The sequence below is a fragment of the Lolium rigidum genome, chromosome 7 (genome assembly GCF_022539505.1).
Source record: "Lolium rigidum isolate FL_2022 chromosome 7, APGP_CSIRO_Lrig_0.1, whole genome shotgun sequence".
NCBI classification, from domain to species: Eukaryota; Viridiplantae; Streptophyta; class Magnoliopsida; order Poales; family Poaceae; genus Lolium; species Lolium rigidum.
Window position 1 is genome coordinate 24,824,722 of NC_061514.1, and position 21,973 is coordinate 24,846,694.

At 42.9% G+C, this 21,973-nt stretch overlaps 2 protein-coding genes across 2 annotated transcripts; both read left to right on the forward strand.

Moving 5' to 3' along the window:
* The first annotated feature begins 2,717 nt into the window (after positions 1–2,717).
* Positions 2,718–8,073, forward strand: LOC124674892 (exocyst complex component EXO70A1-like). The gene is made up of 12 exons (XM_047210946.1): positions 2,718–2,891; positions 2,969–3,064; positions 4,003–4,208; positions 4,311–4,511; positions 4,611–4,749; positions 4,830–5,042; positions 5,921–6,126; positions 6,217–6,417; positions 6,501–6,600; positions 6,704–6,822; positions 6,917–7,063; positions 7,712–8,073. Exons 1-12 carry the CDS (start codon positions 2,733–2,735, stop codon positions 7,818–7,820), a joined length of 1,896 nt encoding a protein of 631 aa, XP_047066902.1. The 5' UTR covers positions 2,718–2,732; the 3' UTR covers positions 7,821–8,073.
* Positions 8,074–11,865: 3,792 nt separating this feature from the next.
* On the forward strand, positions 11,866–15,629 carry LOC124671047. The gene is made up of 3 exons (XM_047207483.1): positions 11,866–11,922; positions 13,834–14,224; positions 15,250–15,629. Exons 1-3 carry the CDS (start codon positions 11,866–11,868, stop codon positions 15,285–15,287), a joined length of 486 nt encoding a protein of 161 aa, XP_047063439.1. The 3' UTR covers positions 15,288–15,629.
* The last annotated feature ends 6,344 nt before the right edge of the window (positions 15,630–21,973 follow it).

Below are 21,973 nucleotides of genomic sequence, written 5' to 3' on the forward strand. Positions count from 1 at the left end.
CATATGTGCAAATATTTATTTTAACAGTTGGCTATGATTGTGCTGGATTGCTCTCCTATGATCCTTTGGAGAGGATAGAGAAAAACGCGCCTTTCAAGAGATTCTAGAAAGGAGTAATGCTAGTAAATGATGCCAAAATACCTATTTCTTTGAATATTTTGCTTAGATAAAAATTTGTCGTGCAATGTATAAGATTAAAACAATGTAGGTGATCAAATGTACAAGAACCCAGTTTTTTCTGTCGTGCTTGAATTTTCATCAAAATTTCATTATAATTACAGATGGAAAAATATGAGTTGTTACTTTTCACTGATATTCTTACCCTAATATATTAAAGTAGGAAAAAGGTACATCGGAATTATCTTGACGTGGAAAAGTTTTCCCAAAAACCTAGACGAGCCCCTAATAAATAGTGGAATTATAAGCAACTCCCAGGGAATAAAATCTTTGGAGCAGAATCGTTCGCCGCTCTAAATGCACTTGCTGTCAAGCCGATGGAAATATAGGAAGGAATAATGGTAAACATTATATTGGATTGACTCTAAAAGTAATCCCATGTGTGTCAATCTTATTTAATAATTGGCTAGAAAAGTACTATATTGCCCTCCTATGGTACTTTTGTGCGTGCAAAATAATACGCGTTTTAAAAGAATCTGGAAAAGAGTAATGCTAGTAAATGCTGCACAAATACACATTTATTGGAATTATTGTATGCAATATATATTTATTGTGCACCTTCAATCGCAAAAAGAATGTGTGTGTTCAAATGTATAAGAAACCGGTATTTTTGCACGTGCTAAAATTTCCATCAAATATTTGTGATAATTTCCCACAAGTGTGTTCAAATACTCACTTGTTACTCAATTAAAGTCAACATATGTAAAAAATCTGAGTCGTTACTTTTTGTCTTCTCAAATATATTAATTTTTTACGAGAATCATCCAGGTTGTCCCCAAAACCCAAAAATCCAATAAAACATAGAAATTACAAGCTAGTACTCATGATTGTATTCTGGAATGGAATGCTGCTAGTGAATGTTGCCAGAATAAGCATTTGTGCAAAGTATCCATGTTTTTCATTGTCAAACATGAAAAAGGTTATTGTTCAAATGTATTAGAAACCGGCATTTTTCAGCTCGCGTCTAAATATCAAATTACATTGACAATTCCCTTTGGGTATATTCGATTTTTTTTGGACTAGTGTCAAGTCAACAGTCGCAAAAATGTGAGTTATTGTTTTTCTTTAAGAGTTCCAAATATATTAAATACGAAAATGAATTACACTAGGAACATCTAGATATGGGTCAATTTTTCTTCAAAAAAGATAAACCCCCTGCAAAAAATAAAAATTATAAGTGAACCCTGGAAGCAAGTATTTAGATCGAATAAAATCCGCCGCTTCTCAAAACTTCCCCACTACCACTTCCAAATAAGATTTATGTGCAAAATATCATGTACATTTTGAAAAATGAAATAGCTTATTTTGTTGAAATTACTTAAACCGAGATTTTTCCAGCTCTTGTCAAAATTTCCATCAAATTACTTGACAATTTCCTACGGGTTTATTGGAAATTTTCTTCTGACTTGTCTCAAGTCAACAATTGAAAAAATTCGAGCGTTGCTTTTTCTTTGACGTTGTTCCTAAATATATTAAATAAGAAAATAAATTGCACCAGAAACATCTAAACTTGGGACAATTATTCTTAAAAAGCAACCTGTGCAAAACAAAAAAATTACAAGCGAACCCTTGCGAGCGAATATTTAGAGCCGCCACTCAAAACGCCCTGCCGTCATGGTATGAGAAATAGAAAGGAGTAATGTCATTCTTAAAGTTAGCCGAACAAAACTAATTGGTAAACATTGAATTGGATTGGCTATGAGAGTACTACTAGATGTACAAATCTTTCTTTTTTAATATTTACAATAGGAAGATTATTCGTAGAGTTAAATATCCATGTTTGTACATTGTGAATCATGAAATAGCTTATTGCTGAAATTACTGAAACTGAGATTTTTCAGCTCTTGTCAAAATTTCCATCAAATAACTTGATAATTTTCTATGGGTTTATTCGAATTTTTTTGTGACTGATATCAAGTCAACAAATGATTTTTTTTGAGTCGTTGCTTTTTCTTTGACGTTGTTCCTAAATATATTAAATAAGAAAATAAATTACACCAAAAACATCTAAACTTGGGACAACTATTCTTAAAAAGCAACACCCGAAAAATATAAAAATTACAAGCGAACCCTTGCGAGCAAATATTTAGAGCCGCCGCTCAAAACGGCTCGCCGCCATCAAGGTACGAGAAATAGAAATGAGTAATGCCATTCTTAAAGTTAGCCAAACAAAACCAGTTGGTAAACATTGAATTAGATTGGCTATGAGAGTACTGCCAGATGTGCAAATCTTTTTTTTAAATATTTACAGTAGGAAGATTATTTGTAGAGTTAAATAATTGGCTTATAGGTACTAGGGGATGCAAGCAAAGGATTCTCTACGCGTGATTTACATAGGAAAACGACCCACTGAAAATAAATCTCTCACGTTATTATATCTGTTTGTTTAGAACCTAGCAACACAGATAAGAAGAAATCCAAGGGAAGGCAACGCGTTGAGATAATATATACACAAAAAGCTCCTCTGTTTTTTAGTTTATTCCTCGAGTTTGTTTTGCTTCGCCGATCGCACGAGCGAGTGCAGCTTCGAGGGAGAGGGAGAGAGAGAGGAGAAGATGGTGTCGGCGGCGGAGGCGGCGCTGCTGCGCGCGAAGGCGAGCCAGCTGCGGGAGGCGATGCGGAGGAGTGAGGCCGTGCGCGAGGAGTCGGCGGCGGCCGTCGCCTCCGTCGGGGGCCGCATGGCCGCCGTCGACGACGCCGTGCGCCCCGCCCAGGTACGTGCCCGAGGCCGATCACTCTCCTCGCTCATACAACTTGCTCACTTCAGTTTGGCTGCGCGCGTGAGTTGCAGGCGAGGACGTCGAGCGCGTCCAAGGTGCACGACAACGTCGCCAAGAGCCTCCAGGCCGTCCAGGACGTCGTGCGCCAGTTCGACCTCGTCCGTGAGGTACGTTCGGTTATTACTCTGCCTTGATTGGTTTTGCTCGCCGCCGTCGTCCCTTGCGCCGCCGTCGGCACCAATGGCGGCGCGCGGTTCGCCTGCGTGTCCGCTTCTAGACCAGAGCAATGCGAAGTCCTAGTCGGCTAGTCCGCGTTGATCGGTTCGACGCCGAGTTTTCTCCGGCCCAGCAGTAGGCGCGAGGCCCAGGTGCTTGTACTGGCCCAATGGACAATGCTGTCGCCGCAAAGGCCATATTTGACGTGGGCCGACGTCCGCGTGAGCCCTTTCCCCTCCTGAGAAAAATTCGCGAGGCCTCCGGCGTGGTGGCCGGCGGCGTTCCACCCAATGGCGCGGGGCGGGGGCGATCCCTTGCCAGGTGAGCCGGCGGGAGCACCACTCCGCCACAGACCCTACCCTGCCGCCCTGAATTGGTCGGCCGGAGCGGAGCGCGCCCCGGCGTTTGCTGCTGCGTCTCTAGGTATGTGGATTCTCCGAGCCGCCGGCGCAGTGCTCAGCAATTGCGGTCGCGGTTTCTGATTCAGCGTAGGAGGGATTCATATAACTGTACTGTGGCGTCGTGAAGCTCGGATGTTAGAGTTGGAACTGCTGTAATGTGGTCAGGGCTATGCAAAATTGCCAATGTTATGGCCTGAATTTCGAGGTACTTCACTGGCCATTCCTGAAGAAGAACATAATTTGACAGCTCCGGGAGGACATCGACGCCTCCTTGTTTTGAACTTGTGCTAGGATCTGCTCTTAGAATCAGCTAGGTCATATCTGTAGGCACATTTTGGTGTATCATTTCAACAGATGTTGCTAGTTTCATATGGGCTGTAACGATATATTGTCTCATGCGGCAACTGACTAGAGCTGTTCGTTTTATGAACAGCCGTTGCCATGTTGTTAGATCATGCTAATGTTTAACTGAACTTCATACTGCGCAGGCAGAGTCCGTTATATTGGACGGTCCGAGCAAGGGTATCAGCGTCTACCTCGACGCGGTCGACAAGCTGAGAGGCGCCGAGGACTTCTTCACTTCAAAGATAAGCTGCAAAGCCGGCGACGACGTGCTCAGACGTGTCGACGAGCTGCTCCCTAAAGCGGCTGCTGAGCTGGAGACCGAGTTCAGTAGGCTGCTATCCAAATGCAGGTTCGGTTCTCCGTTTGCTTAGACTCAAACGCATACTTGTCGCGTGTTTATAGATGATCTGATGGGAAACTATTTCTACGGTTTTTCGACGTTTGGTTATAGCAAACCTGTAGAGCTTGAGCTTCTGCTCAACTGCCTTCCAAGTCATTCATCATCCAAAGATTCTGCTGAAGGTCGGCTGAACGCGGGGGCAGCGTGCTCTCTTCCTACACTTGTTGAGCCCCGTTACATGCCTTTGCTCTCGAAGTTGGTTCAGAAATCAGTTGAACTTGGTCACCATAAACAGTTCCTGAGAATATACAGGTGCGAGCTTCTAGACATTCCAAACTGTCTGACATACTTGCGGTATACTGTTACTATTTCAAGATTTGTGTACTCATAACGTTTTCTTCAATCTTCCAGAGATATCCGTAGTTCAACATTGGAACTTACCCTTAAGCAGTTGGGAGTTGAATATGTTAAGGCAGAAGAAGTTCATAATGTGCAGATTGAGAGCCTGAATGCTAAAATTGCTCAGTGGATCCAGTGTTTGCAAATTGCGGTGATGTTCTTGAACTTTGACCACATAAGATTTAACTGGAAATGACGTTTATCAATAATAGTTGGCTATTTTTTGCGCAGGTAAAATTGCTTTTTGCTAGTGAACGCATACTGTGTGATCAAGTCTTCAAAGGAAATCATGGATCGAAAGACCACTGCTTTGCTGCAGTAACGTCCAAAAGTCTCTTGACTCTACTCAGCTTTGGAGAAGCTATTGCTAAATCCAAATCATCACCAGAGAAAGTATTTTCGCTGCTGGATATGTTTGAGGCGACATTGGAAATTCAGTCCGAGGTGAATTTTCTACTGCAGATGTGCAGCCACTGGTAGTCTTTTTATCTATCGGACGAAATGCTGTGAATGCTACTATTCATACTTACCATACCTAGACTAATGCTGTTCCCCAACAGAGTGCTTATTACATGCATTGCATATGCTATATGTAGATTTTTGGCAATAATTGAGAATGTCCCTCTTGACCACGTACCCTTTTTTTGTCTGACAAATTGCAGTTACACCTTTACAAAAGAAAATGTAGGCTCTGATATACAATAACGACCTGTGATAATTCAGACACATAGTCATGTAGGTTTAGATTGACAAATAACATAAATTTTAATCACGAGACTGTAGGCACCGTCTAAAGGAGCAAATACAGCGACATTGGTTTAGATATGCATGCCCTTATTTCTTCAGTTAAATTTGTATATACTATGTGCGATAATTAAACTTGTAACTGAAGTTTCACCCGTGATGATTGCAATTAATGTTGATGATTAGGCCCTGAAAAAGTATAGTATCTCCTGCAAAGTTTTGATATCGCGTGAAATTTTACAGTTCTACTATGTAGTGACTGAGATTCTTCAAATGTGATCAGTTTATCTTCTTTTTCGATAAACTGGAGTTTTTGAGGGTAAACGGTGGGAGAGAATCCCACTACAATTTTAATAAATAAACTGGAAAAACTGTATGGGAAATGCCATCCTTGCTAGTTTCTAGCTGCAGCTATCTTTTTTGTCACTGTACTTGATTAAAGAACAATGAAATTCAATTTTTTTGGGTTTGTTAATAATGCATATGCTCCTCATAATATATCCACGAGCATGTGGTGGGCAGCATTTGCATGGTATTTGAATTTTAGGGTGTATTTTTTTTTTGTTGGCTATTGTTAGGTTGAGGCAGTCTTTGCGGGTGATGAATGCTCTGAAAACCGGAAATCTGCAATTAGTTTGGTCAAATGTTTAGCAGAAGCAACAAAAAAGACTCTTGGTGACTTCAAAGACAACATTGCGAAGGAGGGGCCTAAGAGTACGACTACTGACGGGGATGTGCATCCTGTTACCAGCTATGTTGGAAACTATATCAAGTTTCTTTTTGAGTGAGTGAAATGAATATATTTCTTAAATATAACATCCATTACAATTAGCAAAGATCTTTCTTTCTAAAACATATATATAAATTTATGCAGCTATCAGGCATCTCTGAAGCTGATCTTTCAAGAATCCAGCAATGGAGACGGAACAAATTCTGGGCTTGTCTCTGAATTCACTGGTGTTGTGCATGCTCTAGAGACCAATTTAGATGTAAAAGCAAAGCAATACAAAGATCTTGCTCTGGGAAATCTGTTCTTAATGAATAATATCAGCTATATTGTCAGGTCTATCTGCAGGTATATAAAAAACACACAATGAAAGAGAGTAAGAAATTGAGATCTCATTTAATTGGATGGAATAATCATTTTCTTGTTCTCAGTTCAAAAGTCAAGGATTTATTTGATGATGATTGGGTTCAAAGACGCCGAAGGATCGTGCAGCAACATGCTACTCAGTACAAGAGAGTGGCATGGGCGAAGGTCTGATAATCAAAAGCTCAACCTTCCTTTTGCAGTTCCGTCGATGAACATGTTTGTTTACCTTTTCACCGTATTTCTTTTTTATTTCATGAACTGCATGCAGGTATTGGAGTGTCTCTCATCTCAAGGTCTAACTTCATCAGTAGGTTCTGCTATAGACGGTACTCTAGGAAGTATTGGATCCTATAGTGGTACAACTTCCACATCTGCTATCAAGGCAAGGTTAGACCGTAGTTCTCAATGCGCTCTATATTATACTCTTTCATAGTGTTTTGCCTTGGCTATTTCTTATGGTGTTTCTTCCCAATATTATCAGATTCAGGTCTTTCAACAAGCAATTTGAAGAGGTCTGTCAAACGCAGATAAACTGGGCTGTTCCTGATAAGGAATTACACGATAATCTTATCCTCACGGTTGCCGAAATTCTGTCACCGGCTTATAGATCTTTCGTGAAGCGCTTTGGGTATTTCCCTCATCTTGCTTTATTACATTCTACTTTGTTTTCCACTAGGTGTCATTATATTTCTCCTTGCTAATCATGAATGAGTTTACTAGATTATTAGGTGCAAAATTTTGAAATAGCCACTTGCCAATGTTCCTTTTCCCCTCCCTTTCTGCAAGGTTTTGGACCAGTGTCACATAATGTAAAGATGCATTGGTATTAAGTGGTAATGACATGAGTACTTCGCCATTGTTTAGTATATCAGTAAATATCATAGCCATTCTGGACTTACTGTTGTGGTGGATGATCATGTCAGGGATCAACACCAGTGGCGACATTACTTGATTTGTACAGAAAAAAACTCCATACCAGTTGGTGTGCTAGCTAGGATTATGGATAATCTTAGGTTCAGTGGTATTAAAGGATCATGCTGTATTGTGGTTTTGGATCTAGTTTTCAGAAGTTTGATGGGAAAGAAGGAATTGCTTGATCATAAAAACCTACATCCGCTTCACATCTTTCTAACACTGTTATTGTCCAGTTCTGTTGCAAAACACAAAGCGAGTACTACTAAGTTTGATTACTAAATGCATAGCGTAACAAGTTTCTCTCGCTTATAAATTCTAATCCATATTATCATTGCGATTTACTCTTTTATTCATCACACAGGCCTCTTGTTGAGAACAGCCATAACGCTTCAAAATATATGAAGTACACTCCAGAAGCACTTGAGCAAGAACTTGGTAATCTGTTTGCAAAGAAGTCACTACACAAGTGAACAGAGACACTGATTCCACCATGCATTCTAATTTAACAGTAAGTTAGAAGCTATTCCTGTAGTTGCATCTGCGCTACATTTAGATTAAGTTGATGACGCTGAGTCACTGATGTTGATGATCACATTATTATATGTCTTCTGACTGGAATATTTATTCCTCTTCGCTCCAAGTTTTGCACAAATGGACAAATTTCAGCCAAGCTTTACCTTTTTTAGCAAGTGTACGGCTTCAATAAATCTGACATTCTCCTTAGCCCTTGCTTTTGGGTGCTGACTACATTCAGTCATGTTAATGTTCGAGTGATTAAATCTTTCGTTCTTTCTCTAAATCTGGAGGTTCAAACCAACTTCAGATTTTCATTTTGAAAAAAAATATAAATATAAAGTTGTTGACTACATAATATACCCATAATTTGATGTGACAAGCGTACCTGGTCCTGTGAGGCAGTATAGTTTGCAATATAATATTCTAAGGTTTGGTATAACTCCAATCAAAACAAAAGAAAGCAACAGAATAATAAGAATTCCAAATCAAGTGTGGAAGGAAATTCGTAAACATGAACTGCATTTCTAAAACATTGTCCATACATGACCCTAATTAATTGGTAGCTTGTAACAGTAATCTCGGTTGTGGCTGTAGAATACTGAACATATTTGCAAATGAGCCACAAGTACTCATAGTTTTCAACAACTACAACTCTTTCAAGGCAAGTATAGCAGATATTTGGTTTTCCTATATTATTCTCCGCTCATTTCAGTTCATAGGGACCATATATGTTGTAAATAGTTACCATATTCCTCCTCATTAAATAATGCAGTATGACAGGAGCGTGACTGCATGAGTATGTTTGTTTGTGCTCCCATTTTGCTTTGAATCAAATGTTTGCCATGTTAATGTAATATAGTATTTTCTTTATTACAAATATATAGTAGCTGAATCATAATTGACATCATTATTTTAGTATACATACCAGCAACCTACCTTCTCTCATTATCATAGTCCGGTCATATCTTCCTTTTAGGTAGGATCATTCTGTTTGGTTTTCCTTAACACGTTGAAAATGTATGGACCCCACTAATGAACCGATAGCTATTTTATTTGGTCTTGGATAAATGAGCTTGCACCTTTTGATGAACTAGATTCCCTGAATTCTACTTTATTGCCTTTATGATGGCACTATGGATGAGAATCCATATGTAAACTATAAAAAAATCACAACGACACTTTTATGGCTGCTGCACTTTCTGACATTCTTCCTTTTTGTTCTTTATACCTGCTATTGGTACACTGCAGCCAAAAAAGAGACCGTTCTTTGCACTTCTCCATGATTTTCAGTATTTTAGTTGTTCGATGAGACCTTGCATGGATTAGGATTTCTATCTTGTTGACCTAGTCAGGTCATCATCTTTCTGAGCCAACCAAGTTTGATTAGTGTTCGATGAGGCTTCCTATCCTCTAGCACCCACACAAGGAGGCGTCAAATACAATTTGTAATCAATTCTGAATCTCTTGATATTGATAGCAAGAGCTACCATTAGTGTGGGTCTAGTGATGCATGACGTTTTGTTCTACTCAAGAAGTAGATATTAGACAGGGATTGATAGAAGAAAAGGTGATATCTTGTTAGTCATTTCCTGGTAATATCACATATAATGGACTAGGTTATGGATCTGTCGTCGTCAGTCATGTCCAAGATAGTAACACTTAGCTGATGCAGTAATTTGATTCATTTCATGCTTTGTTTGTTCTTTAATTTTGGATATAGGGAAGTAGTATGAATATGACATACCTGTGGAGCCTGATATATCATGCTCTTTTAGCTTGCATTTTTTTTGTTTTCTTGTTGTGGTAGAATTAGTCCTTATTCTTTGAGATATATGAGAATATTTACTAAACTGGGCGACGGATAATCAGACTGATTCGTCCTGTCTACAACTTTATACCATGCTGCATACTCTGTAACATTTTAACTTCGTAGCATTGTCTTCAGTCTATATATTCGTTTGGTGGTGCATAGGACGAAACTTGACTGTTGAATGATGTTATAGCCATGAGGCAGTAATTACGTGCTCGCTCACAAAACAACCAGTTAAGCTAATGCCAAGCTACTTGGCGTGCCCTCCTGCTTTGCCTATCAATTTTCTGCCGCTAGGGTTCCTTTGTTGGTGTAACTTTTCGAGTCTTTTGCCATCCGACGGTCATTTAAAAAGAATCAGTTTTGGTTATTGCCAAAGCAGGTTCTGCGTTCCTGACATTTTTGGTGTTCTCCAAACGATCGTTGTTTAGTACAACGTGGACGGCAGGTTTGTCTGACTCATTGTGTAGACTAACCCAGCACGCTCCAGGTCACATGAGGTTTATCTCCAACGCCAACAACTCGGTTTTTCCCCGAGTTCTCCATGAATTGTACTGTCATTAGATGTAGCAGTAAAATGTATCCAGCTTGCTTGTGGATTCAGTACGTCCTTGATTAAAATGGCTTCCCTCCCTTTCTGTCTCTCTCTAGCTCTCTCTGATCGTATACTCCCTCTTTTTCATATTATTACTCCACATATAAGGTTTTCTTTAAGTTCAACTTTGCCAAATTTAACCAATTATATGTAAAATTTATTATCTTTTTTGACGTAAAATTTATTATCATTTAGAAATAGTTGGTAAAACATTACAAAGCTTGAACTTTTTTTTGCGAAAACTTATAGACGGAGTAATATGAATATGAAACGGAGGTTGTGTCTGAATTTGAACTACATCTGCCGACAACCATTCATGAGTAGTGCCCCTAGCCACTTTAGACGGACCAAATTGCTGGCATTGCTCTTGTTTTGGTCACTGGGATCGATGCATTGCTCTTGTTTTGGTCACTGGGATCGACAATCGAAACAAACATGGGTGATTAGAAGCTTTCAAGAGGGCTACTTCGATAGGACCAGAAAAAATTGCAACTCCCCTTATTAATTATTGCATGCAACAATGTTTTTTACATATATGAGAGAAGGGAGAGAAAATAGGACATTAAGGAAAAGAGAACCATAAATAAAAGAAGACTTATAATATCTAACAAATTGAAAAAACTCTCTAACCTCATAATCCTTGACGGAGGAATTACATAGCATGTTGAATACTACAACCTTGGATCAAAATAAACTAAGGATCTAAACAGGAATATGACAACATATATAACCCGTTTAATGCTACAATTCTTTTGTTTGGCCAACTTACCACGTAGGGATTTAATTATAATTTCTATTTTATATTAACAAGAGAAACACCGTGTTATCGTCCACCGGCGGCGTCTGGGCACCGCCTGCTGCTGCTTCCCGGAGGATCGAAAACAACCTAGCCCTTTGAAAATAAGGTGAAGACACGATCTTGTGCAGGAACGTGTCGGCGTCGGCACAGAGCGCCTCTACCGTAGCGGCGTGCTCCCTGAGCTTCACGGCGTCGTCTCCCCCGAACTCCGCCGCACCTCGCCTGAGGCTCTCAGCCCTCTCCTGAGCGAACACCTCCACGAAGCGCGTGACGTCGGGGTCCGCCGCTGCGGCCAGCTGGTCGACAACCGCCTGGTACATGAAGGCGGGGATGGAGCTGGGGCCCCATTCTTCGTAGGGCGTGTCCTCGGCCACGTACGCGAGGTACTCGGCCGCGGCCATGCAGACGATATGGCCCTCCTCGGCCTCCGCCAGCATCTTGAGGCACACGCCCCGCAGGACGCGCGCGCCGGCGGCGATCTCGACGAACTCGGCGCGCGTGGCGTCCGACCACGCCGCCTTGCCGCGCAGGGCCTCGGCGAGCGCCGGCTCCTTGGCGGCGAAGTGGGCGGCCCCGTGGCGGCAGTAGTCCCTGACGGCGGCCATGGAGTTGATGAGGTCGGCGCTGTTGTCCTCGAGGGCTTCTGCCCGTCGAAGCTCGGAGAAGATGCACCGGAGGTCCCGATGCACGGGGGCAGAGTCCATCTCACGCTGCATCTTGCCTAGCAGCCGGGCCGTCTCTGAACGGAAGGTGGGCAGGTTCCTGCGGAGCGCTCCGTCCACGCCTGCCTCCGCCATGGCCCTGAAGCCACCCTCCACGCTCATCATCGTCGTCGTCGTCATCAATCGTTCCGTGCGCGCTCGTGTTCTCGTCGATCTGCCGTAGAGTAGCGCCACGGCCTGCCTACGTAGTATATACCCACGTACTCCTCCCTTGAGTTTCCCGGTTCGAGTCGGAACTCGGAAGCGGAAATCGAGCCCGACACAGGCCCGCACATGCGCCTGGTCGTAGATGGATCGCTCCGCTCCGTCGGGCCAACAGGTAGCAAGCGGTGAATCCGCTGAAAACGGAACCGACCGATGCAAGCGGTGAATCGACTCGTGATGCAGGCGTGTCAGTGCGACCCAGGTTGGCCCGCGCCGCGCGAGCGTGCAACTGGACCACGTTCGCGGCGTGTCCATCCGCTGCGGCAAAATCCTACAGCTCCTTTCCATCTCCAGTAAAACAGCCAAAAACTTGTACTTATAGGCGGCACACGCGCGCAAGGAACGCCTCGGTTATCTCTCTCAATTCATTTCATTGGCGCACGCGGACTATCTCTCTCTCTCAACCGCGCGACGCCTCGGCTATCCATCTCCTTCTTCCTGCGCGCCACCACCACCCCCGAAAACTCGCTCTGCCCTGCTGCCCCGGCCGCCACTGCCTATAAGTACAAGGCCATGGCCACCCTAGCCGCGCGTCGGCTATCGCGTGACTTGTGACTTTGGACTTTGGCGACGGCGATGAAGAGGAGAGGGCGCACTATGTCGGCTGGGATGGACGGGGCGCTCGCTTGGGCTGCCGAGGCGAGACGTGAGCGCGCGCACGGCGTCACTTTGCGCGACAGTGACGAAGAGGAGAGGGCGCCACTATGTCGGCTAGCTGGGATGCATGGGCCGTGGCGGAGGTGAGGCGAGCACTTCTCAGCGGGTGACCACTTTGGCCCCGGCGACCAGACCAGACCAGACCACTCCGTGTCTCCATGCCACTCCGGGTCTCCAGACCTCGGCGGGTCTCCATGCCACTCCGGGTCGCTTCAGCAACCGAGGCGAGGCATGCCACTCTGGCGCCGGCGAGGCCGAGGGCATGAGAGGGAGCGCGCTTCGCCTCGGCTAGGATGAGCGGTGGAGGCGAGGCGAGCACCCGTTCTTCCACCGCAACGCCGGCAACTCGCGCCAGGACGTTCTGGGTCGCTCGCTTGGGCTGCCGAGGCGAGACGTGAGCGCGCGTACGGCGTCACTTTGCGCGACGGCGACCAGACCAGGTCGAGAAGAGAGGGGGCACTATGTCGGCTGGGATGGACGGCGCGCGGAGGTGAGGCGAGCACCGTCGGCGAAGGACCTGATCGAGCGCGACGCCAGACACTGGCCCCTTCAGTACGTCTTCCAGCGCAAGGACGACAACTCGCCTGGACGAGAGGAGAGGCCGCGCCGTGCCTCCATGCATGTCCTACACACGCCTCCGGATGGACTGCCATGTCTACCTCCAGGATGACCATGCAATGTCTACTTTCTGCTACTATTTCTCACAGAATCATCTTGGTTAAAACTGATATTGCTACATCGTAATTTTGCTGAAATAAGTTAGGTGTATGTGCCAAAGTTGATGTGAGGAACTGAGGTGCCAAGTATATTCTGCTGATTATATCTTGTAGATATTATTTCTTCTTCCTGCTATCTTTTTGTAGCAACCTTTTGCAACTTTGAACTGTTTAGTGTGACATTTGGCACACTTTTAAAAGTTCAATCATATCTATTGCAGGATCATCATAAAGAGAACCTTAAAACCCAAGTTGAAGAAAAAGCATCATGGAACATAAGATCTCCTCTACTGAATATTTACTTGATGCACCTGTGCGTTTTGAAATGGTTATTGTCACATTATATGATATGCGTAAGACCATAGTGTTATTGTCACATTATATGATATTATGTTCACATTGGTCAGTTTGTGTTAAATTTTTTTTTTTTTTTGAAGATGGACCACTCTGATTCAAAATCCTAGATCCGCCAATGCTTGGGCAAGGATCGCTTATCGATGATTGAGCCCCCGCGGCCGGCACGGGACGTGGGCTCCATTGCCCTCTTGGCGATGGAGAAGGACACTTCACTGGGCTTTGCCTGCATTCTGGGTTCCAGCCTTTGTACTTGGTCAAGGAATGAAGAAGCTGCCGAATGGGTGCAATACAGGGTCCTCGAGCTCGAGAAAACAATACCTGTTGCCAATCCCAAAGACAAGCCATACGTGGTCGGCTTTGCAGAGGGTGTGGGTGTCATCTTCGTTAGCTCGGGTGTTGGCTTATTCACCGTCAAGCTCAATTCTGGGCAGGTTAAGAAGGTTGATGAGCCTGGAAAATACTTCAGCGTCCTGCCCTACATGAGTTTTTACACTCCAGGTATGACTTGCATCTTGTCTTGAATTTTCATTACAACTTCTAGGGTTGTGGTTTGTGAATAATTAGTCGTAATGCAAGTAATATGTGTTACTTATGTTCACGCTTCACACATGTAGCTTATAGAGAATATGTGGTACTGGAAAACATAACGTAGTTTATGTTGTGAGACATGTTAAGGAACATGGCCATGCATTGGTCGAATTGCTAAATGTGCACACAAACATGTTGATCCTGTTACCTTGCTTCAGGATTTCTTATAAAAAAGATCTGTGATTTTGTGGCATAGCTGAAGGCCACACCTTAAACCCAGTCTTGTAACCATCGGAATTAGTACTAGCACACAGCTCACCGAATGCTGACTTGCAGTTGGTTATGAGTTTTTTTGCATGATATATTTTAGAACATGGCACATTGTTATTGCTAGCAAGGGCTAAATGATCAAAGTCTCCTGCTGGTTTCTTTCAGAGTTGCTACTATTAAGTATAAAGTCACTTATACTCTGTTCATCAGTTCACATAAAACTGTGCAATTCCTGATGATCAATTATTGCTATCTGTCGAATTTATCCTGATCACAATGTCAAAAGGTTGTATTTCAGATTAATACGTCAGACATAATTCAGTTACTGTTTGCCTAATGCTCAACTCAACTACTTGGAACAAAAATGACGTGTAATGTATGTCGTTTCCCTGGGAAGCAGGGCCAATTGCATCATTACCCCTGTAATAAAATGTCTCCTTTTTGTTACTGTTGTTGATTGGTCAAATAGTTGATGAAGCATGAAGTGCCTGCTAGGTGAAAATATTGATTGCTAAATATTTAGTCAACCTTGTTGATATTGATCATCAGTTTACCTTGCTTTTTTTTTTTTTAAGATGCACTAAGTTAATTTCTGGCATAGCTGAAGCTCACATGTCAAGTGCAGTCTTGTAACCTTGAACTAGTTATAAGTACACCTGCATATCAAATTATAAATTCTGAGATGGACAGTTGGTTATGAGTTTTGTGCTTGGTGTTTTTTTCAGATCGTGGCAGATTGTTGTCGCTAGCGAGGACTCCCTGATCTGATGTGCCGCTCAATAATACTGATGTGCTGCAAACATGGACTAATCCATCATCTTTTAGCTGCTGCTGTTGGCTTCGTCCAAGCTACTAATAGCAGGTTGTTTGTGCTTCTGGTAAACAGTTTAAGCATGAAGGGTGCAAGTAAATTGTGATCAGTTGTGGTTGTTCTGTCTCAGTTTATCCTGATAACGTGGATAGAAAATTGGGCTTCCGTTTATTAAGTTAGTTTCTTATCTACTATGCAGTTTAAGTGGTTTTCTTGTATCCTGTTCATATCGAGCGCAAATGGTAGTTATGGCTAACTGTGTTTTTGTTGCTGAAATAATAAGGACCATTAATGGTGTACATCGTTGCCATATCACTCTTAATTACTTAATGTACTATAGCAGAGGAGTATGGATATATTTTTCACTGATGTTCCACTCAATAATGTTAGACCTATGTTGGTAGCATATCTGTGCTTCTAGATTTTTTTTTTTTTTTGCATAGGTCACATGTAGTGTGTTATGTAGGAGGATATGATACTGTTTAATTTTATGAAACTTTGATGAAGCGTAGACTTTGGCCGTCTGCGTGTTATATAGGAGCAAATCGCTCTAGGGTTTACATGGTTGATATGGTTACAGTCTTCCTTGATCTATTAACTATAAAAAGAATAGGATCAGGTAGATCCATAACCACATCGGTATACAAAGAATTGACAACAAGTCATATTGCTTTAGACTTGAGGTTGATGGCTCATATACTGGAAGTCCCAGGGTCTGATTACATCACTAACATAAACCACCAGGTTCTAAAATTTTCCCTTGCATTTATATTTCTAATTTCCTTTGTGTGCTTCCATTTTGCTTTGAAGGACTTTAAAGTGTAATAGTTTTTCTGTAGCACAAAATATTAATTAGTATACACCAGCACCCTACCTTCTCTCATTATCCTAGTCCGTCCATTTGTGTCCTTTTCAGTTAGGATCATTCTGTTTGGTTTTCTTCAATATATTGAAATGTATGGTCCCCACTTATAAAGCGATAGCTTTTTTATTTGGTCCTGGATAAATTATCTTGCACCTTTCCATTAACTATTTGTAATGATATTGGAGCTCAATGTATAATAAAAAGTATTCCCTGTATTCTTCTTTATTGCATTCATAGTGGTCATTATGGATGAGAATTTATATGTAAACTTAAAAACAAATCCCCGCAAATGTTGTGGCTGCAGTACTTTCTGATGTTCTTCCTTTTTGTTATTTGTACTTGGTTCAGTATTTTGCAGAGAAAACAAAAAAGTTTTTTTTGCATTTCTCCACTTCACCCTCCAGATGATCTTTATTATTCGCCAGTACACAATTTATTCATGGCATGCTGCATAGTATGTTATTTGGCCTAAGATTCAAAGTAGGAAGCTTCATTCCCGTGGACTGTCTCTTGATGTCTCAGATGGCTTAGGTTCATCAAAGACTCATTTGCTATGTTGTGGAGCTGGTCAGGTCATCAACCTCTCAATCTGACCCAACCGAAGATTGGTCCGATGTTCGATAAGGCTTCCTATTATTCTCCAGCACGCGCGCAGCAAGTGTCACACATAGTTTGCTGTCAATTCTGGATCTCTAGATATTGACAGCGAGAGCTATCAGCAGTAGGTCTAGTCACGCATGAAGTTGTTCTACTCGGAAAGTAGATACAGATATGGATTGGTAGAAAAAAGGGGTGATATCTTGTTAGTCATTTCATGGTAATATCACTGATAATGGACTAGGTCACAGAGTTGCCGTTGGTCATGTCACATCACCCTATCCATATCCATGATAGGAACACTTGGTCTAGGATAGCAACACTTAGCAGAGGGGCAATAAGTTGATTTGTTTCATGTTTTGCTTCTTTGTTTAACTCTGGATGCAGGGAAGTACTCTGAATACATACAACATACCCATAGAATCTGCACTTTTATCATATTTTGCTGCCCTGTTTTGTTGTTGTGGTAGTACCTCTTATTCTTTGAGATATGTGTGAATATTTACTCCCCTGTAAAACAAATTGGATGCCAAGCTGGCATGATCAGACTGATTCGTCCTGGCTACAACTATACATCATGCTTAAGTGATGCTATTAGAAGTTCAGATTAGCCTATAAAACCATATGTACATGTATGCATGAGGGAATAACTGTTGAGCTAGACCAAGGGCTGTGAAGTCATGGTTAGCAAATAAATATGCCTAGGTACTTACTTGGCATGCCCTCCTCCAACTTTGGCTGTTAACTTCTTGCTGCTAGGATTCGTTTGTCTGCAGAACTTTGGCCGTCCAGACTGTTGTTCAAAATGCATACTTTTTGGTATTGTGAAAGTCGGTAGGTTCTGCATTATTTGGTTAAGTAACCCTCGAAACGTCCGTTGTTTGCCAAGGTAGGCTCTGTCATTTTTTTTGTTTATTAACCAATTATGTAAATGATCATTGCTTGCTGAATTCTGTGATGTGAGTATGACATGTGCGGCAGGTTTGTCTCACTGCTCCTTTAGGCTAACCAAGCAGGCGAATGTAACAGTGCTTTTTGCCTGGAGTTTGCTGGATCGGTGGTATTCGGTCGTGCGCACCCATGCTTTTATTCAGACCGATTGGTTCTGGAGGGAGCGGCGCGAAGCTCTTTTTTCTGTGTTGACATCAAGTGACTATGGATCCATGATGAAAGTCGGAAGAAGAGAAGTTCATGAAGGCCGGAGGGGGGACTAGCTAAGGGAGGTTCAAGTCTCCGCGTTGTTGAGGGACTTGCTTGGTGTTCCGGGCTTCACAGCGAGCGGTATGAAAGTGGGGGCGACAACACAGGTGAAGTTCGGAGTCCTACCTTTCAGGGTGAAAACCCAAGGTCCGGCCTTAACCGGTTGTGCCCGGCAACGACCTTGTTGGAGGCATTGTTTTGAGAGCGGGGACTATCTTCAGTGGTGAAAACCTAAGATCGTTGATCGGGCGACGATGGTGTTCGCGCACCGTTTCCTTCTTGGAGGCGTTGTTTTTGGAGATTATGTATTTCGTGTGTTGTCTTGCCGGTGGATGTATTGCTGTTGTTAGGCCCGAGATACTGTAGCGGGATTTTTGTTTCTTAGTTTTCTTTTCTTCGTTTTGGCTGTGTGCATCCGTAGTGCCATTAGGGTGGTGCGTTGTTGCAGATGCTGGGTGTAATTGGTATCGTTTTGATATTAATATATTCCCTTTATCGAAAAAAAAGCAGGCTCCAAGTCCTTTCAGTTGCTAAAACCTAAAAGGGCATGGAAACTACTAGACTTACATTGATTTAAAACATTTTGTATGTCATTAGCCATAGTTTGTTATTATGCACCGCCATTAGCCATAGTTGTGAAACGTCTAGCTTGCTTGTGCATACGGTATATCTGTCTGTATCTTATTATTGGTGCCGTTTGCATCGTGTCATCTGCTTTTTGCATGGAGCCCATTTATCAATTGCGTTAGGAATTAGGAGACGTCCTTGATCAGCATGGCTTCCCCTCTGTCTCTCTGAGTTGAGTTGTCCTAAATTTGGACTCTATTCTGCTGCAAAATAAATAATTATTTTGCACTTCTCCACTCTGGCCAGGTTTTTTTAATCCTTGGGTTCTGTCTCTGGTTCACAATTATTCTTTGCATGCTGCATGCTGCATGCTGCATAGTGTTAGTTTGTTATTTTTCCATGCTTTCCCTCTCTCACCGGGCTAAGATGCAAAGTTGGAAGCTCCATGCCCTCTGGACTGTTTCATGACGCCTCGGATGGCTTAGATTCATCAAAGACTCCTTTTCTATGTTGTTGAGTTGGTCTGGTCATCAACCTATCTGAGCCAACCAACACTTGATCAGCTACCGGTACTGGGTCTAGAGATTGACGCCTGATGTTTTGCTCTATTGAAATATTAGATATCAGACGAGGATTGGTAGAATAAGGGTGATATCTTGTTAGTTATTTCATGGTAAGTTCACAGCTAATGAACTAGCCACAGAGCTGTTGTGGGTGGCCCATCCATCCATGTTAGGGTGATAAGTTGAATTGTTTTGTGTTTTATTTCTTCTGTAATTTTGGATGCAGGGAAGTACTATAATGAATACATACGACATACTTCTTTTGTATTGATTAGAGCTAGCACATTTTACTTCTCTGTTTTCTTATCATGGTAGAACTTGTTATTCTTGGAGATATGTTAGAATATTTACTCTCATGTGAAATAAACAGGGTGGCGAACTACTAGTAATTTATACTCCTACGTATTATTAGTACTAGTTCATACCATTGTTCAGTTGAGCATATATGGTTCCTTTGGTGGTGCATTCTGACGAAACCTGACTGAAACTGAATACTGATGTTGTGGGCGTGAGGGAATAGCGATGGCCTAGGGATGTGAAGACCTGATTATCAGATACGCGCACCCACCTACTTTGCCCGTCAATTATCTGCCTTTAGGATTGGTTTTTTTTCCGTGATACTTTCTGAGTCTTTTGCTGTCTGAACTGTCATTCGAAAAGCATATACTTTTTGTTGTTGTGCATTCTTTCCCTTAAGCAACACTCTAAACGATCGTTGTTTGCCGAGTTCACCAGTATAATCTAAGTATATATGATAAGGTGTCAAGGTGGGATCCCACCGAGATTTCACTTATGGTGTATTTTGCATTTTTAGTTCAAATTTTAGTTTCAAAATTTACACTAGAAAAAGAAAATGCACTACAAGTGGGACTTAGATAGGACCCCGCTTGACACTAATGACATGGACGGCAGGCTAATTTGTCTTGCTGCTCCTTCTTGGCACCAAGGTAATTTTCAGCTGCCGAAGGTCCGGAAAGTGGAAACCATGACACGTAGTGCAATTCCCCTCGCAATTCTCAGGTGATTTCGAGAACACACGAAGAGGCGAGCCTCCAATACCACCACTATTCTTTTTTTCTCCTGAGCCGCTGTATATTATGGACTGCAATGTCTAGCTTGCTTGTGGATTCGGCACATCTGCGTCTGATTATTGGCGCAATTAGGAGGCGTCCTTGATCAACATGGCTTTCCCCTCTCTGAGTTGTCCTAAACTTGGACTCCATCTGCCAACAACCATTCACGACTGCTGCCGCCGCTAGTACCCAAATTAAACGGACCAAGTAGCTGGCATTGCCCTAGTTTTGGTCACTTGTGACGACAATTGGAACAAACGTGGTGTACTTCCCGTCCGTCCAGAGGATTATATGCATGAGAAGCTTCCGACCCCGTTGTCATTGCTCCAAAAGGTGAAAGAATCGCCGTGTCCCACTGTCCCACGCCGGTAATCTACGCGTCTATCTAGTCCGTTTCTCTCGTGTGCTTCAGTTGTAGCATGAATGTATGATTGCTTGGGCACATGGAGTCATGGATGGATTGCTAGATCGAAATTAAACATGGCTCTCACTTCTCTCTCTCGCCTGCAAAATACACTCTCATTTTCTTACGCTGAAAATGTACTCGTCACTCTCTACTGAATAACTTCCACCGGAACCAAGTGATTTCTGAGAGCAAACGTTTGATAGGATCGTGCCCGTCCTAGGTGTGTATGCTTTGTGTTCTTCTGTGAAGGGATGAACTAGACCCGACCACTGTGGGCGGCTGGCTGCTTGCCTGCACACGGAATGAGGCCGGTGACTGATACATGCATGGGGACCCATTCATTTATCAGTTGTGCTTCTTCTTCTTCCTTGTGGTCGTCCACTTTATCAGGTATCTTCCTTTGGGCCCGTCTCGTTTGATGTGGACGCCCTACCGGTCTCTCACTTGCGACTGGAAGCTCTCTTTCACTTTCAACTTTTGCACCGGAAGCTCTCCTGTTGCCCTCAAATTATCCACACTAGGCTTGATCCATTGTCGTGAAAGATCATTCATCCGTAGTGAGATCTTGATGGAGATGTGCACCGGACTTGCAGGTGAGGTCGTAAATAACCTACGGCAAGGACATCAATTCACGCGACTAAGAAGAAATCTTGATCGATAACGACTCTTCGGTAATACTAGTAGAATGCTCCCCTCGAACCCCCGTATTCCATAGTGCGAACGAATGCGCGGCCTCGCATGATCGCATCACACACTTGCGCAACAAAGCCCACTTTTCCTTCATTGCTTTTCTCTAACTTTTTGTATCGTATCGGAGGAACTAAAGGCGCTCCTTTTCTGTCCCTAATCTGCACTTCTCCACCTTGGCCTTGCAAATCATTGCTGCCTTTGGAACCTACCACTCACCGCACCGGCCACCGCCAGCCCCATTCCTCCACCAGACCATCACCATTGATTAACCAACTATTTCTGTGAGGCTTGCAATTCGACTACTAATTACTGTCATCATCGGTCGATCAATATGTATCAGTTCACATGGTTCAAAGGAAAATTACTCTGTGCCAACTAACACCACACACCACCATGCAATCTGCGCTCTGCTCTGCTGGTCCTTCACACTTGTCAGTCCTTCACACTGACCAATGCTGATCTTCTCCAACTCATAACCCCACAATCAATCGACAATCTCCTGCCAATCCCTGATATATATATACGCGCGCCCCCTATAACCCTCAGCCTTCTCTTCTACCCTTGTGTCTCGTCTCACAGCTAGAAGAATATCACAGCCTCAGAGCTACATCACCCTGCATCGTGCAGCACCCATCACACCCTGCTGAGTCGATCAGGGTGATCACCATCGACCGATC